The sequence below is a fragment of the Silurus meridionalis genome, chromosome 7 (genome assembly GCF_014805685.1).
Source record: "Silurus meridionalis isolate SWU-2019-XX chromosome 7, ASM1480568v1, whole genome shotgun sequence".
Classification (NCBI taxonomy): domain Eukaryota; kingdom Metazoa; phylum Chordata; class Actinopteri; order Siluriformes; family Siluridae; genus Silurus; species Silurus meridionalis.
The window spans coordinates 3,518,174-3,535,819 of record NC_060890.1 but is presented as its reverse complement, the minus strand read 5'-3'; the positions used below and the strand labels follow the sequence as shown (position 1 = coordinate 3,535,819).

At 39.2% G+C, this 17,646-nt stretch overlaps 1 protein-coding gene across 3 annotated transcripts in view; it reads right to left on the bottom strand.

Moving 5' to 3' along the window:
- Positions 1-17,423, bottom strand: part of LOC124388666 (zinc transporter ZIP11-like) — a 124,084-nt gene extending 106,661 nt beyond the window's left edge. For 2 of the 3 annotated variants that reach the window (XM_046853567.1, XM_046853569.1), the window contains exons 1-3: positions 17,335-17,423; positions 16,485-16,602; positions 15,125-15,163 (exon numbers count right to left, since the gene is read on the bottom strand). In XM_046853567.1, coding sequence (XP_046709523.1) covers positions 15,125-15,163; positions 16,485-16,592 — 147 coding nt within the window. In that variant the 5' untranslated portion in view covers positions 16,593-16,602; positions 17,335-17,423. The other variant, XM_046853568.1, reaches the window with a different exon arrangement.
- Between the last annotated feature and the right edge of the window lie 223 nt (positions 17,424-17,646).

Genomic DNA, 17,646 nt, shown 5'->3' with positions numbered 1-17,646 from the left:
TGAGCATGAACTGCCTTGTTAAGGTCATGCCACAGCATCTCAATAGGATTCAGGTCATGACTTTGACTAGACCACTCCAAAGTCTTCATTTTTTTTCTTTAGCCATTCTGAGGTGGACTTGCTGGTGTGTTTTGGATCATTGTCCTGCTGCAGAACCCAATTTCGCTTCAGCTTGGGGTCACGAACAGATGGCCAGACATTCTCCTTCGGGATTTTTTGGTAAACAGCAGAATTTATGGTTCCATTTATCACAGCAAGTCTTCCAGGCCCTGAAGCAGCAAAACAGCCATAGACCATCACACTACCACCACCATATTTTACTGCTGGTATGATGTTCTTTTTCTGAAATGCGGTGTTACTTTTACGCCAGACGTAATGGGACACACACCTTCCAAAAAGTTCAACTTTCGTCTCGTCAGTCCACAGAGTATTTTCCCAAAAGTCTTGAGGATCATCCAGAAGTTTTCTGGCAAAACTACGAGGTGCCTTTATGTTCTTTTTGCTCAGCAGCGGTTTTCGTCTTGGAACTCTGCTATGCAGACCATTTTAGCCCAGTCTCTTTCTTGAACACTGACCTTAACTGAGGCAAGTGAGGCCTTCAGTTCTTTGAATGTTTTTGTGGGGTCTTTTGTGACCTCTTGGATGAGTTGTCGCTGTGCTCTTGGGGTGATTTTGGTCGGCTGGCCACTCCTGGAAAGGTTCTCCACTGTTCTATAGTTTTGGATTTTGTTTTCCCTCAATAATAAAAACCTTTATTTAAAAACTGCATGTTGTGTTCACTTGTGTTATCTTTTACTAATATTTAAATTAGTTTGATGATCTGAAACATTAAAGTGTGACAAATATGCAAAAAAAAAAAAGAAATCAGGAAACACTTTTTCACACCACTGTATATACCCACTTGCACTGTGAACTTTTACAGTTACAGTTAATGTGCCCCTCTATCAGTGCTTTTTATGGACAGTGATGTATGTATGGCACTGAACATCACCTGAAAAATTACCTTTAAATTACTGTATTTTCCGGACTATAAGCTGCTACTTTTTTCCCACGCTTTGAACCCCGTGGCTTAAACAACGAAGCGACTAATTTATGGATTTTTCCTGGGTTTTTCCCGGTTTCACAAACTTCAAGCCAAAAAACTAAGCCCCATAACATTAGACCAATGAAATCACCTGTGTTCTGAGCTGCACAGCTTCGGGAGAAAAGCTTCAGCGATGGTGATTTTTAAACACACGACGATGCCAAAAGATAAACTCCCGAGAGAAATAGTTGTGAAAGGAAGGAGGAAGACAGTGAACAATGACTTTCTTGGTCGGCTACTGACCAAGTGTACAAAAAAATGCGCTAAAAGTGCGAGGCGGACACTAAACAAACTTGTGGTACACCACAAATACATTCCTGGGTACTTTCCTGAGAAAAAACTGATTTTATCTATGTTCCTCATGTAAAAAAGGATTACACAGTTGTACCGAACTGAATGCCCGTGTACTGTTACACTGTTTGTGTTTAAAAATTTAAACGATAATGCACTATTACATAATAAAAATCATATCACCTGGAATGAGACAGATGGAGTCTAGTGATGTTGGACTAATCTAGATACACTGCAGGAGATGTTTAGATAAAACAGCTCACCAAAAACACCTTAACATCTGGCAAAAAAGCCACATTTTGTCATTGCTATTGGGTTGATTATGCAAAAAAAGTACACATGATATTGTTACAGAACAGTTGTCTATTTGATTTGAGATTGCAGAAGGACTTCATATGACAGGTCTGATTTAAACCAACTGGAAGCTTGACATCCAGAGTACAGCAAAGCACAAAGCATGAAAGTAGCCAAACTAGCATGCTATCACAATGAACCACCACAGTATTTGAAAAAGCCTTCATTGACTTCTGTGGACTTCCCAATCACCAAGACCTGAATCCAACACCATTTCGATGGGGTAGAAAAGATTTTATGCCATTAATATGTTGATCACAAATCTACAGCAATAACATGCAACAATGTCAACATGGAAAAGAATCTCAAAGAAATATGTCCATGTCCATCCCCTTGTGGAATCTATGACATGACAAAATAGGGCTGTTTTGAGAGGTACCTACTCAATATTAATATAGTGTTCCTAATTAAGTGGCAGAATTTTTATTGTTTGTTTGTTTTATACTGGAGCTCCCAAAGTGTCTATCCCAAATGTGATATAAAGTAGGTAAACGCACTAAACTAAAAGGTCAGCCTAAGTTAATAGAGCATTATTGTTTGTGTAATTTAGCTTAGGGAGAAAACGAAAAAGAATTCAGTTTTATTATCACTTTAATTGTCAGGCTGACATTCAACATTATTTTGAACCTTATTTATGACCACTAATGAGCAGTACTGTGATGTCTGGTGCTTTCTGTAGTATTTACCCTTAAATGACTTTCTCTTCCAGAACAATTTTCAGACAAATTGATTTGCATGTATGTAATTCACTCAATTGCTCTTTAATTTCACTATATTAGAATATCAGTTCTCATTAAGCCCGGAAGTTATTAGAGCCTAACTGCAACTCAACATACTGTAGTATTGTGAAAAGCAAATCAGTAACCCGTATCATCTTAAGGAAAGAAATTTATTTAACACCCCTTCTCCTTGAGAAGAATAATTATTTCACAGACAATAAAGCTTTCAAGGTTTTTATAATACAGTGGAACCCGGTTATGTCGATGTCCTAGGGGGTCGCCAAAAAGCATCGAGGTAACCGATGATCGAGATAAACGAAAATCAAAATGGCGGCAATATATTAACTTGCTTGAAATTTCTTTATGTACATGATGTGCGTTAATAAATGAGAATGTGCATGCACGTGTTTTTGGAGGGTTTTTACACAACAGCGTTGCCGCGATTTGTTTGATGAAGGCATGCTATAAAAATACATACAGTACATGTTTATCTGTCAGGAATCCACCTGCCACGCCCCCTTCGGCCCCCTTTAGCGTGTCAGGTACTTTCTCGGCCGCTTTCTCTGAAGCTCTCGGCTTCAATCGCGCACATATGGTGCTCGTTTATTATCATCACCAGCTCCTATTTAAACTTCCACACTCTCACTGTCCGTTATTGTTGGTATATGTTGGTTCACGGCGGTCGTTGTTATCGCTCATGTGTATCCCGGTACGTGTCTTCCCACCGGCACTCTCTCAACGGCTGCGCTTTTCTTCCCAAAGCCGCGCGCCCTACTAACACTACGAACACTAGCACTAACTAACAGCAGAGATTCACCAGTATACAATACAACACCTGTAGCAGCTGTAAGCCTTGATTTTTCTGCCACTTCCGCAAGTTCTTCTGCGGCTGCACCGAGATAACCGACGTTAAATGGCATAACCGATAAAAAATGCTTAGAAAAAGCGAGAATTTGGCGGTTCCACTTCAAAAACGTCGACTTAATAGGGTTGTCGAGGTAACCGAGGGCGAGATAAGCGGATTCCACTGTATATTAAGATAAAATTTTCTGTCAATGACAAACCAGATTTATCACCAGTTCAACACAGATATGTTTTTCTTGCATGAACATGGAGACACACCAAACATTAAACCAGCGTTCTGTTACTGTCTAAAAAAGATATAATCAGCTCTACATTACTGAAAATAAAAGAACATGTTTTATTTCCCTTCACCACTCTGGACTTACTGCATTTCATATGGACAGCAAGTAGAGGCTTTTAGATAAAAGCTGTAGCTTGTGTTTAAATCTATCAAACAAATAACACAGTAGCCAGTGCAGTATTATTTTGTCCACTAACTACACTAAAAACATTGTTGAAATTTAGAAGAGACTTATGTTTTACAGAATTACAGTCTGAAAGCACGATGTTAGATCCTTAAAAAATGTGTTTGAACAGATATAAACCCCAAAGCCTGACATTATCCACAGATCTTGTGTATTGAGTAAAATCAACTGGAGAGCAATGTATTTTTCCCAATAAGGAAATTGAGAACTGGCTGGTTGACCATAGCATAGACCTTATGATAATGAGGTTTATTCATCTGACATGTTCACAACTGTGATTAAGGCTGTGTTCACATCCTGTTTACTTAAAATTCATTTAGCAACTCAGCACACCAGTTCAATACACTTAATACACTGATTAGCAAATGATGCTTGCAGAATGTCAAGCGTTTAAGAGCGAGATTTGCAGATGTTTTTTATAGTGTTTAAACTAGGAAATGCCAAAAGTTAAATATTACTAGACCAAAGAATACAGTGCTCACAGTGGGGGAAATAAATATTTGATCCCCTTCTGATTTTAAGTTTACCCCATTACAAAGATATAAACAGTCTAGAACTTATTTATTAGGTTTGAGACAAAATCTAAAAAACCTTTAAAGAAAAACAAAAGAAATATAAATTAATTTGTATTTGATCGTACCAAAGTAGCAAGAATTCTAACTTCAACAGACCCAAATTAATTCTGTCCCTTTAGGAAAGTGCTCCTAATATCAACTGTATAAAAGACACCAGTCACAGAATCAACCTCTTCCATTCAAACATCTCCACCACAGATCAAAGAGAAAAGAGCTGCCAAAGGACATCAAAGACAAGATTGTAGACCTGCACAAGGCTGGAATGGGCTACAAGACCATCAGATTTTTGCATTGCCCGCATGTTTTTGGTTATTGTCATGCTGGAGGACCCATCCATGACCCATCTTCAGTGTTTAAGCTGATGCCGGGAGGTTCTCATCCAAGATTCTACAGTGCATGGCCCCGTTAATGTGGTCTTCCTGTACCCTCAGCAGAGAAACTGCCCCAAAGCAAAATGTTTGCCTCCAAACATGGCGAGTCGAGTTGATGCCCAAAGAGCTACATTTTGGTCTCATCTGACTACATCACAATCTCTCAAGCCTTCTCTGAATTATTCAGGTGTTCGTTGGCAAATTTCAGACAGGCCTGTTCATGTGCATGCTTGAACAGAGGGACTTTGGTGTGTTACCAATGTGTTTTTAGTGACTGTGGTCCCAGCTGGCTTGAGATCATTAACAAGCTCCTCCCGTGTAATGCTGGGCCTTTCTCAGAATTATCCTCACCCCATGAGGTGAGATTTTGCATGGAGCTCCAGATCGAGGGTGATTGAATTATCTTTTATTTCTTCCATTCTTGAATTATCGCACCAACAGTGGTCTCGTTCTCACCAAGCTTCTTGTTGATGGTCTTGTAGCCCATTCCAGCCTTGTGCAGGTCTACAATCTTGTCCCTGACATCCTTGACAGCCCTTTGGTCTTTCTCATGGTGGTGGAGAGGTTTGAATGGAAGAAGTTGTGACGGGTGTCTTTTATACACATAATGAGTTATTAGGAGATCTTTCTTAAAGGGAAAGAACTAATTTGGGTCTGTGGGAGTCAGAATTCTTGCTGCTTGGTATAAGATCAAATACTTATTTCAATCGATCAAATACAAATTCATTTATATATAATATTAATTTAGTATATATATATATATCTCAGTGTCGGGCGGTCGAGGCCAGCGAGGCCTTCTCTGCTGGCATAAACAATATCAAAAGCACTGACCTACATTTACAATCTTCTAATATTTGTTTAATAAAATTGTATTAATTTATTCCCAACAGTTTATTCGCTTCATTTCTCTTGGCTGCACTGCTTCCAGTACATGTACGTGGATGTTAGATTTTTTTTGTCCAATCAGATTTCAGCCTCTATGTGCTGCCATTTTAATCTAATATGCCCAGGGCCTTTAAAGTCTGTACTGCTGGATTTTTTTTTACCTTAATCTCAAAAAGAAATAAATCTGTTTCTTTAACCAATCAGATTCCATATTCTCCTCACAGGGCAGCTAGCTGGCCCAGAGTAGCATCAGCATTTTTCCGTCCTCTGATTGGTTGGTCAGAGGGAAACTGATACAGCCAAGTTCAACTGCACAACACGTGAGTAGCTCTGCACACATAAATACAATTAAATTACTTTTTTTATGCCTACAGAGGAAGAGAAATCGATTTGGACAAACTTAAAAATCGATTCTCAAGAAAAGCTAGACATCATGCTAGCTTGTTTTAAGTTTGTCTCAAAAGGGTTTGTTCGCCACTTTCAGAACAGTGAATACGAGCGGAACCACTGGATTACAGCCTCTGAGGAGCGGTGCAAATTATGAGTCTGCATCTCTGGTAAATAGGTTGGATTTTATTTACAGTTTAATGTTTTTGTCATGTTATTAGACAAATATTGATTCTGATCTGCTCCAGATAATGTTGGTGCACAGTTGTGGTTGTAGTGTAGAGGTTTAGAGTTTTATCTGATTTTCTTGCTTTAGTAAAATGGTTTTCACCCTCTATAAGTGAAATGCCTCTCCTCTGTAATGCCACACAACGTTCACTTGCATTTTTGTATTGTATTAATGGTTTCTATAATTGCAACGTGATAGTGGTGGTATTAAGCGATGGAATAAATCCCCACTGAAAGGTACCAAATGCACAGCCAGTCACTGATGTGAAGTTTATATATATATATATATATATATATATATTCTGTCTCTCTTGGTTAAAACACTATTCAGAATTCTAGACTGTTTATTCCTCTGTAAGGTGGTAAATTTACAAACACAGCAGAGGATCAAATAATTATTTTACCCACTGTAGTATGTTGCCTGTTTGATTCTATGAAAATAAACTATTTAGATATAGCACTAATAGATGGTAACAAGATTTTTAATTTTTTTAAACATACTTTATCAAACCAGTTCGACCAACAGTACACCTGCTTAGTGAATGTTAACTAACCCTTGATTAATCCTCAATCATTTTAGAGTTGTTTTAAAACCTTTTAGATTTGCATCCAAGCACAGGTCTGGGGAAAGGCCACAAAAAATCCTGTAGCAATGAAGAAGTCCAAGAGCACAGTGGACTTGACAATTCCTACACCGAAAAAGGTTGGAAAAACTCAGAGTGGTTGCAATTCTCTCCTTAGTGTAAGACACATTAAAGCCCGCTTGCAATTTACAAGAAATAAAATAAAATTGGGAAAAATGTGTAATGTGCTCTTTTTCATTAGTTAGGTTTAACTGCAGTTATACTCTAGATTCCTAATGTACACTGCCTGGAAAAAAAACATCACCACCTGGATTTCACTAAGCAAACAGGTAAGAAAACAGGTAAGAACTATTGCATAATTACTGTAGTGATTAATAAGTTTCAGCTGCAACAAGTTTTTTAACTCTGACTAATACAATGTGTTGTCTTATATTTCTTAAACATGTTAAAAACAAATTATCTGTTTCAGAAGAGTCAAATTATTGGCCTGCATCAAGCAAAAAAACCAACTACAAACTGCAACTTCTAAAATTCAATTAAGAACTGCCCAATGCATTAAAATCTGTAAAAAAAAAAAAAATTAAAAAAATAAATAAATTAATTAAAAAAAAGAAAGAAAAAGAAATACTCATGAATCATCAATAAAGGAAAAAAAATTATTAATGTTGTAGTTTTAAATGTATTACAGAGTAATAAATATTGCGGTATAAAGCAATGTCAAAAGTGTACATGTTAAAAATAACATTACAGTGGAACCCGGTTATGTCGATGTCCTAGGGCAGGGGTGGCCAACCAGTCAGAGAACGAGAGCCACATTTTTGACTGTGTTACCGCAAAGAGCCACATCATACACATGGGCACACATGAACATCACCCATACCTTCCTCTAACACACACACACACACACACACACACACACACACACACACACACACACACACACACACACACACACCTCTGCTCAGCCAGATTAATTGTAAATGTCACACACCAACATAATGACAGAAATTGACTACTAAGACCACAGTACAGTCATTTTCAACAATGAACATTCTCACACACAAACTCTGTTGAACCAAGTCCACAAACAAAAATATAATAATTTACAATAGCGTGTTTCTTTTACTATGCATGTTACTTAGTGGGACTTTTGGCATTCCCTGCCTTGAACAATCCCCTTCAAATCTGCCTCGTATTCCGTTGTTGGCACTCGAAGCAATTCTTTCACGTGTGTCAGTCAGAACAGATCGATGCTTTGATTTCACGTGTTTCAGGGTAGAAAACACAGACTTTGTTTGTGGTTTTTTTTTATGTGCGTGTTCACTTCGCTTGAGTTCAATACGGTATTTTCATCAAATGCGCATGTGGCGTGAGATGAATATACCGCGGGGGGGGCAAGGCCTGCATCCTTCACTTTCCATTGGCTCCGTCTCGACTATTTTTGCTGTCGGAAGAGCGCTTTTTTCCCTGTCTGAGGGTTTGAAAGCAGTGAGTGAAGGACATTCACCAGAACTACGAACACACACTACAGTAATCACATTAAGGGTACGTAATTTCTCTATTATGGCAAACATCCAGTTCACTCAGTGTGTGAAGTGTGACATGTTTAGTCAGTCTTTCTCTGTTGTTAGCGATAATTTTATCTGTGAGAAGTGTAAGCTAGTTTGCTCTTTGACGGAGAAGATCTTAGCATTAGAGGAGCGCATCCAGAGTCTAGAGAGAAGTAGTGAGTGTGAGAGCAGTCCAAGTTCTGCAGGGGAAGTCTGGATGCCCTAGGTGAAGGTACTATTCCCCGACTCCGGCATTAGAGCCCTCGCAGCGGGCGAATGGGTGACGACTCGGCGGCATACTCAAAGCCAAAGCTAACGCTAAGGCTCGCCCACGGGAGCACCATTCCTCTCCGCTTGGCGTGTCCAACAGGTTTGCTCTCCTCAGTGAAGCACCGCTGAGAAACCTGAAAGAGCTCTGGTTTTAGGAGACTCCATTCTGAGGCACGTGAAATTAGCTAGACCTTTAGGGGCACCAGCAGCACAGGTTATGTGTATACCGGGAGCCAGGGCGCCGGACATAGCAGGTCAGCTTAGATTCTTAGGAAAGCACAGGTTCTTTAAGATAGTTTTTCACACAGGAGCTAATGATATACGCCTTCGACAGTCAGAGGTTACTAAGAGTAATATTATAGAGGTGTGTAAATTAGCGAAGGCAATGTCCGATGCTGTAGTATGCTCTGGCCCCATCCCAATGCGACGTGGCGATATAGCCTACAGCAGGTTATGGTCGCTGAACTGCTGGATGTCCGAATGGTGCTCCAAAAACAATGTGGGCTTCATTAATAATTGGAGCATTTTTGAGGGCAAGGCTGGCCTGTTAGGACGAGACGGTATCCATCCCACCCGGGAAGGTGCTGCTCTCATTTCTTGCAGTATAGGTCATAGTCTCAGAACAGCACTAGTTAACAAGTGACTGTCTAGAGCCAAGGCCAGGGAGCAGACAGACAGGCTAAACCGACCGTCTGCTAGCTGCACAGAGTCGTCACTCAGGATCCACCATATTGAGACTGTGTCTGTCCCCCGAGCAAAACCAAAATATAGGAATTATCAGAAAGTCTGTTTAAGTAACCTGATTAACATTAAATTAAATAGGACTGAACGCACAGCTGATCTAAAAATAGGATTTTTGAATATTAGATCTCTCACGCCAAAAGCGCTGACTATAAACGAAATTATTACCGACCAGGAGTTTAATATAATGTGTTTGACAGAAACGTGGATTAAATCGAATAAATATGTAGCATTAAATGAGGCGAGTCCTCCTGGGTATAGTTACATACACCAACCACGTCTAAATGGCAGAGGAGGCGGAGTCGCAGCTATTTATAATAATAATCTAAACGTCACACAAAAGACTAAACACAAATGTAAAACATTTGAAGTTCTTTACACCAACATAAAATATTCAGTGTCCGAAAGCAGGTCAAGTCAGTTAATTCCACTAATTATTATTTATAGACCCCCAGGGCCCTACTCTGATTTTCTGATAGAATTTGCAGATTTCATTACAAATCTAGCTACTTCTTTAGACAAAGCATTAATTGTTGGAGACTTTAATATTCATTTTGATAATCAGGAAGACTCCTTAAGAGCAGCAGTTGTGTCCATTCTAGATTCAGTCGGAATTAATCAGAATGTTATAGGACCCACTCATAGTGGTGGACACACTCTCGATTTGTTGTTAACATTTGGATTAAAAATAAAAAACTTAGTCATAATTCCACAGTCTGAAGCTATTTCAGACCATTATCTCATCTCGTTTAAAATTTGCCTTAGTCATTGCATTTCTACGTCACCACGTTACCGTGTTAAGCGTACTTTCACGTCAGCTACAGCAGCGCGTTTATTAATAATCTTCCGATATTACGATATTAGATAGATCTCCGTCAGACCCCGCAGAGCTCGACTGGGCCACTGAACATCTAGAAACAACGTTACGTTACACTCTAGATGATGTAGCTCCCCTTAGGGCCAAAATGATCAGGGAGAAAAAATTTGCACAGTGGTATAATGATCATACACGCACCTTAAAACAGAACACTCGAAAACTAGAGCGTAAATGGCGTCAAACAAAATTAACAGTATTTCAAATAGCATGGAAGGAGAGCCTCCTAAATTATAGAAAATCTCTTAGTGCTGCCAGATCAGCATATTTCTCCACCCTCATAGAAAATAACAAGCATAATCCTATATTTTTATTCAGCACGGTAGCAAAATTAACAGGGAATAAAAACACTGCGCTAACATGCACAACATCAATAGGTAGTAATGATTTCATGAACTTTTTTAATAATAAAATTGAAAACATCAGGCAAGAAATCCAGACGGTTAATATAGATCCAAATTATTTTACAAGTAACCCTGTAGACAGCAGTGTCATTATAACAGACAATCAACTACAAAGCTTCACTCCTATTCATGAGAGTGACTTAATTTCATTAATCTCCTCATCAAAATCATCAACCTGTATTCTCGATCCCTTGCCTACAAGTTTCTTTAAACAGATAGCTCCAGAGGTAATCAAACCTGTTTTAAAAATAATTAACTCTTCCATTAGCACTGGTTATGTACCTAAATCCTTCAAACTGGCAGTTATCCACCCCCTTATTAAGAAACCTGACCTTGACCCATGTCAGTTGTCCAACTACAGACGATATCAAATCTCCCCTTTATATCCAAAATTTTAGAAGAGGTTGTAGCACAGCAGTTATGCTCACATCTGCTTATGAATAACATTTTGAAATGTATCAGTCAGGATTTCGGCCTCATCATAGCACAGAGACGGCGCTAGTTAAGGTGGTAAATGACCTGTTATTGGCCTCTGATCACGGTTTTGTCTCCTTACTTGTTTTGCTCGACCTTAGTGCAGCTTTTGACACCATTGATCACACTATACTGCTTGCTAGACTTGAGAACGTTGTAGGAATAAAGGAACAGCTCTCTCTTGGCTCAGGTCTTATTTGACTGATCGCTATCAGTTTGTGGATGTAAATGGTGAGTTCTCCACACTCTATGAGGTAAAGTTTGGTGTTCCTCAAGGATCTGTCTTAGGCCCACTGCTTTTCTCTTTATATATGCTGCCTCTTGGTGAAATCATTCATAAACATGGGATTCGCTTCCATTGCTATGCTGATGACACACAGCTGTATATTTCAGCAAAGCCAGATGAGAGATCAGCTTAACAATGTTGAGAAGTGTGTAAAGGACATTAGACAGTGGATGCTTAATAACTTTCTTCTGCTCAACTCAGATAAGACGGAAGTACTTTTACTAGGACCACATGCAGCTAGAAATAAACTTTCCGATTACGTAGCATCTCTGGATGGTGTTTCTGTTTCAGCATGTATGGCTGTCAAAGACCTTGGTGTGATTATTGACCCGAGTCTTTCCTTTGAGTCTCACGTGAATAATATCACCAGAATCGCCTTCTTTCACCTTAGAAATATTGCTAAGATTAGAAATATGATGTCGTTACAGGATGCAGAAAAACTAGTTCATGCTTTTGTTACTTCTAGATTAGACTACTGTAACGCTTTACTGTCTGGGTGTGCGGTAAGTGCAGAAATAAGCTTCAGTTAGTCCAGAATGCAGCAGCAAGGGTCCTCACTAGATCTAGGAAATATGACCACATCACCCCTGTTTTAATTAGTCTACACTGGCTCCCAATCAAATCTCGCATTGATTATAAAATATTACTACTGACGTATAAAGCACTCAATGGTCTCGCACCGCAGTATCTGAGTGAACTTCTGTACCAGTATGATCCTCCACGCCTACTTAGATCAAAAGGTGCTGGCTATCTGTTGGTTCCTCAAATAATGAAGACTACAGCAGGGGGCAGATCTTTCTCTTATAAAGCCCCACAGTTATGGAACAGCCTTCCAATCAGTGTTCGGGACTCGGACACAGTCTCAGTGTTCAAGTCGAGGTTGAAAACTTATTTATTTAGTCAAGCCTTTTATCAGTAGATTTTCTTAGGTAAAGGCACAGATCTGGAGGAACATGGATATAGAGTGTTTGGTGAACTGGTATATTTGTATGCTGTCGTCCCTCACATTCACACGTTCATTTAGGTTTGTTGAACGGTGGTGTGGTGGGTCGTCTCTTATCCCAGAGATCACTCATGTCTGTGTTACCTTCTGGTTCTCCCTTTTAGTTATGCTGCCATAGCGAGTCTTGCCGGAGTCCAAACTGCACAGTGACATTAACTTTCATACACCAATAGTTACACTTAATAATCCATATCCTTCTCTTCCCGTCACACTCTCTCTCTCTCTCTCTCTCTCTCTCTCTCTCTCTCTCTCTCTTTCAGTCGAGTTAAACATGCTCCTGAGGCTCCAGTGACCACTGTTCCTGCCCCTCTCCCTCCATGGATCTTCACACTTCTGTGCAGCTCGGACGGTCTCTCATCAACACCTTGGGTGGTTCCATATAATTCGGAGTAGAACGGGTGCTTTTGAGGACGGATTGGACTGTAGTTGGTGTCGGTCTGCTGCACTGACTCGGGAGTGCAGTTTGCTTCTGATCATCATCACTGTACCCGCAACTTTGCATATATGCTTCAAATGGACATTTGGTGCAACCCAGATGAGGATGGGTTCCCTCTTGAGTCTGGTTCCTCTCAAGGTTTCTTCCTTTGCCATCTTGGGGAGTTTTTCCTTGCCACAGTTGCTCATCAGGGACAAACATACTTACAAAGAACATATTTACATTTAATCACCACATTATCTGTGTAAAGCTGCTTTGAGACAATGTTCATTGTTAAAAGCGCTATACAAATAAAAATGAATTGAACTGAATTGAATTAATTTTTACAAGGGGCCACATGAGAAACCTGAATTGTGTCAGAGGGCCACACCAACGATAATATTTTAGGGATGCACCGAAATGAAAATTCAATTCAAAAGGCAATGAAATCCATCATTTTTTGTGTTATGCCTTTTGCCTTGGCACCATCACTGGAAAACTTTCCTGCCTTTTCAAAAACGTCCTCTACAGACGGAGTGCGCATGCTCGGATTGCAAAGTTTCCCAGTAGGGGCAAGCTCATTTAAGTCTTAAAAATACCGTATTGAACGTAAGCAAAGCGAACACGCACATTAAAAATCAAACACACAAAAATCGATATGAACGTAAGAGCCGCATAAAACCAGCCAAAGAGCCGCATGCGGCTCGCGAGCCACGGGTTGGCCACCCCTGTTCTAGGGGGTCGTCAAAAAGCATCGAGGTAACCGATGATCGAGATAAACGAAAATCAATATGGCGGCAATATATTAACGTGCTTGAAATTTCTTTATGTACATGATGTGCATTAATAAATGAGAATGTGCATGCACGTGTTTTTGGAGGTTTTTTTTTTTTACAGCGTTGCCACTTAAAATAGGAGATGGGACGAGTGGGTGAATGAGAGTCAGGTGTGTGTGATCAGCATGACTGCGAGGCGCTTGCCCGCACAGGAGAAGAAGTAGGGTGCTTCGGGGAATGCCGCCGCCGAAGAGGGCATGGCAGGGGGATTCCTGACATAACCGACGTTATGTGGCAATTTTGCCCCCCTTGTGCTCGAGATATCAGGGTTCGGCGACATAAAAAAGTCTACATAACTGATTAAAAAATGCTAAGACTAAGCGAGAATTTGGCGGTTCCACTTCAAAAACGTCGACTTAATAGGGTTGTCGAGGTGTAGAGGTGTCAGATTGCATGCACGATAACAGTGGTAATTAATGAGCCCTATTAATGCTGATGACAGCAGTGTGAATAAATCCAGCTGGAAAGGTGAATCCATTCAATTGAAACGCTGACTCCACCCAAGACCTCCTCACCCTGCATCAGTAGCTGACTTTACTAACACCCTTGTGGTTGAATGAACACAAATCTCCACATTTACACTATAACATCTAATGGAACATTTTCCCAGAAGAATGGAGGTTATGGAAATGGGGACCATATGTGAAATGGGACTTTTTCTTATATTCTTCAGATATCTGGGCAATGAGTTAAAAACCTCAAAAACCATGTGGAAGGATGTCTGATGACCATTTTAAAATATATAATGTAAAAAAAAAAAAGCCATCAAAAAAAGCACCATACTCATATTGAAGCATAGTGGTAAAACATCATTTAATGGAAAGCATTTGGGTGAGGTTGAGAGTTCTGCCTTTCAGCATCACAAAGACCCAAAGCATATATACAAATAAACAAAATAAACAAATAATTTGTGTCCCTGAATGATCTGTGGAATGACATGAAGCAAGCTATGTACGGGATATGTTTTTTGTTCAAAATATCAACTCTAATGTCAACTTTAATGGACTCTGCTTCAAAAAGTGGTATAATAAACAGTGCCTAAACAAAGTACTGAAAGTACTTTACGCTTTAGGTTTTTCCAATTTGTCCCTAAAATGTTTCTGATTACTCTTGGTTTCATTTTTTGACATCACAAAAAAACTACCATTAAGACAGCTGTGTTTTGAGTGGTGTAATGTTTATTTAATATCCTTGAATAATCTCACCTGCATACAGTAAATTGTTATTACAAGCTGAAAGCACCACTGCCATTAAAAGCTGGAAGCAGTGACTTCTAAGTAATATTTAAGTTTTTGTGCAAGTAGCCTACTGAAATGTTCATTTCCATTATCTAACTTGTGTTTTAATCTTAGCTCCACACCCTACCACCAGTATTTTTATTCTGATTGTGAAATAGAAATATTAAAATTCAGAGGCAGAAGTGATCAAGGGTAATAATAACATGTTCTTTTAGATGTTCTCTTACCCCTGCAGCAAACCCCAGGCTTCCATCCAAGATCTGCTTCTGAAAGGAGCAAAGAACAAAACAATTACAATGTGTACTAATATTTTTAATCATGATATGACCTGAAATAAGTACTTGCTATAATGATTACAGTGACATGTAAACTATAGAAAAATCCATATAATTGCTGATACACCAAGTTTCAAGTCAAGTCAAGTTTATTTTTATAGTGCTTTTTACAACGGACATCGTCTCAAAGCAGCTTTACAGAATTTAAGAGTTAAGGTTACTGATGTGTATTTATCCCTGAACAAGCCATGGTGACTGTGGCAAGCAAAAAACTCCCTTGTTTTGTTCTGTATCTTTGTCCTGCATGTATCACACACCCGTGATTCTGAAGTGAGAGTGTAGTGGAGGGGAAGAGAGTTTCTGATAGGGTGATGAACGTGAAGGTGGAAGTTGAAGGGATGATGATAAATGTCATCAGTGTTTATGCTCCACAAGTGGGCTGTGAGATGGAGGAGAAGGAAATATTCTGGAGTGAGTTAAATGAAGTGGTAGAAGGTGTACCTAGGAATGAAAGATTGGTGATTGGGTCAGACTTTAATGGGCATGTAGGTGAAGGGAACAGAGGTGATGAGGAGGTGATGGTAGGTATGGCTTTAAGGAGAGGAATTTGGAAGGACAGATGGTGGTAGATTTTGCTGAAAGGATGGAAATGGTGGTGAACACTTATTTTAAGAAGAAGGAGGATCATAGGGTGACGTATAAGAGTGGAGGAAGCTGCACACAGGTGGACTATGTTCTATGTAGGAGATGCAAGGTGATGGCAGGGGACATTGTAGATAGACAGCATCCGATGGTGGTCTGTAGTTGTACATCAAATTTTGTGGGCATGAATACATTAAGACATAGATTATTAAACTTTAAATCGAGTGTCAGGTTTTTTTCTTTTTTGGATTGGCTTATGCAAAAAAAAACAAAAAAAACAATGTATTTGTTGTTTTAAAAAGATTGATTGCATTTTAAACTGCTGAATTAATATATACAAGAAAAACAAATAGAACAATTAACACATACAGTCCTTGTTAACTGTATCTTTATATCTTTCCTACATGTAAAGTCATACACTACTTAAAATGTAAAATAAGAAATAAGAACAAAAAATTATTCCACTATCAGAAGTGATTTAAAAAAGGTTGGATGCTTGGGAGATTCTCACACAATCTCCTCTCTCCTCAAGGCTTTCTCATGGAGGAATGATTACTGACACTGGAGCCTCCTTTTACATTGAATGAACAAAGTTTCACTGTATACACAATAATACATGGTTGAAAAATAACAAAAGCAAGTCGTGCTTTGGGTAAGAAGCATGTCCTACGTGTGTGCTGGGAAAGATGAAGACGAGTGCAGCTCCTGCAGCTGTGAGACCCCAAGTGAAGAGCGTCCCCAGCAGAGTCTGCACCACTGGACTGCGGTCTGCAAGCATGCTGCTTCACCTGACACAAAACAATATTAATATAATAACAATAATTAACAATAATAATCTGTTTCAGTTATATAGCACCTTTCCTTAGCTCAAGGATGCTTCACAATAAAAAACAATATAAAAGCATTAAACAGATAAACATATGGATGTGGACATTTGCCCAGACCAGAACAAAAGAAAATGCTGTTTCATACAGTATTCTATTGAAGTGTACAATCAAATCCATTACAAAGAACACATCATATAAAGAGCTTAGAAAGCATAAGCAATGCAAGCACATAAACACAATAAACAGTACATGGTAAAAATATACATTATGACCAATAAAAGTGAGAAAATAAATATTTATGCAGTTTTAAGCTAAGATTTATATTCATATACAGAGGTGGCTGTCATGAGTGTCAGTAGGGAGTGAGTTCTGCAGCTTAGTGCCACAAGAGACTCGACAACAAACCTTCTCATTAATATAATCAGTAAATGCTGACACGGAATAACTGATTGATCTACTTGCTTTTGAAACGTTAACTGCATTAGGCGATGCAAACACAAACTGTTAAATGGGGTTTCCTGTGCATTCACTTTCATTTACATGTTACATTCAAATATCCACTGCATATAATGACAAGTGAGAAAACAGATGTTTATCTCGGATTAGACTTTACTAATTTGCGAGATGTCTATAGAATAATGCTCAATTTATAATTTGCCGATTTATTCCACACAACCAGCCCATAATACTTACTGCCTATGGAGACTCGAAGCGTCCAAAGAGCGCTGTATTTACTTCCTGCTTCCCTGTACACGTGTCTCTAACGTCACGCGAGACACCGAGCTGTCGCGATACTACAGCTGAGCACGCGCCTCGAACCTGTAAAAACATCTATTACAGAAATGAAGTGCAAAGCAACATACGTTTACAGGTTCCATTTAGAAATGTTTCACGCCTGGGTTCCGTCACAAAAAGGTGTATATTGAGCATGGAGAGGATGACTAAAACGTCATCACTATCAAGCAGTTAATAATGCCTGCATTATACTATTAATATTATCAGTGT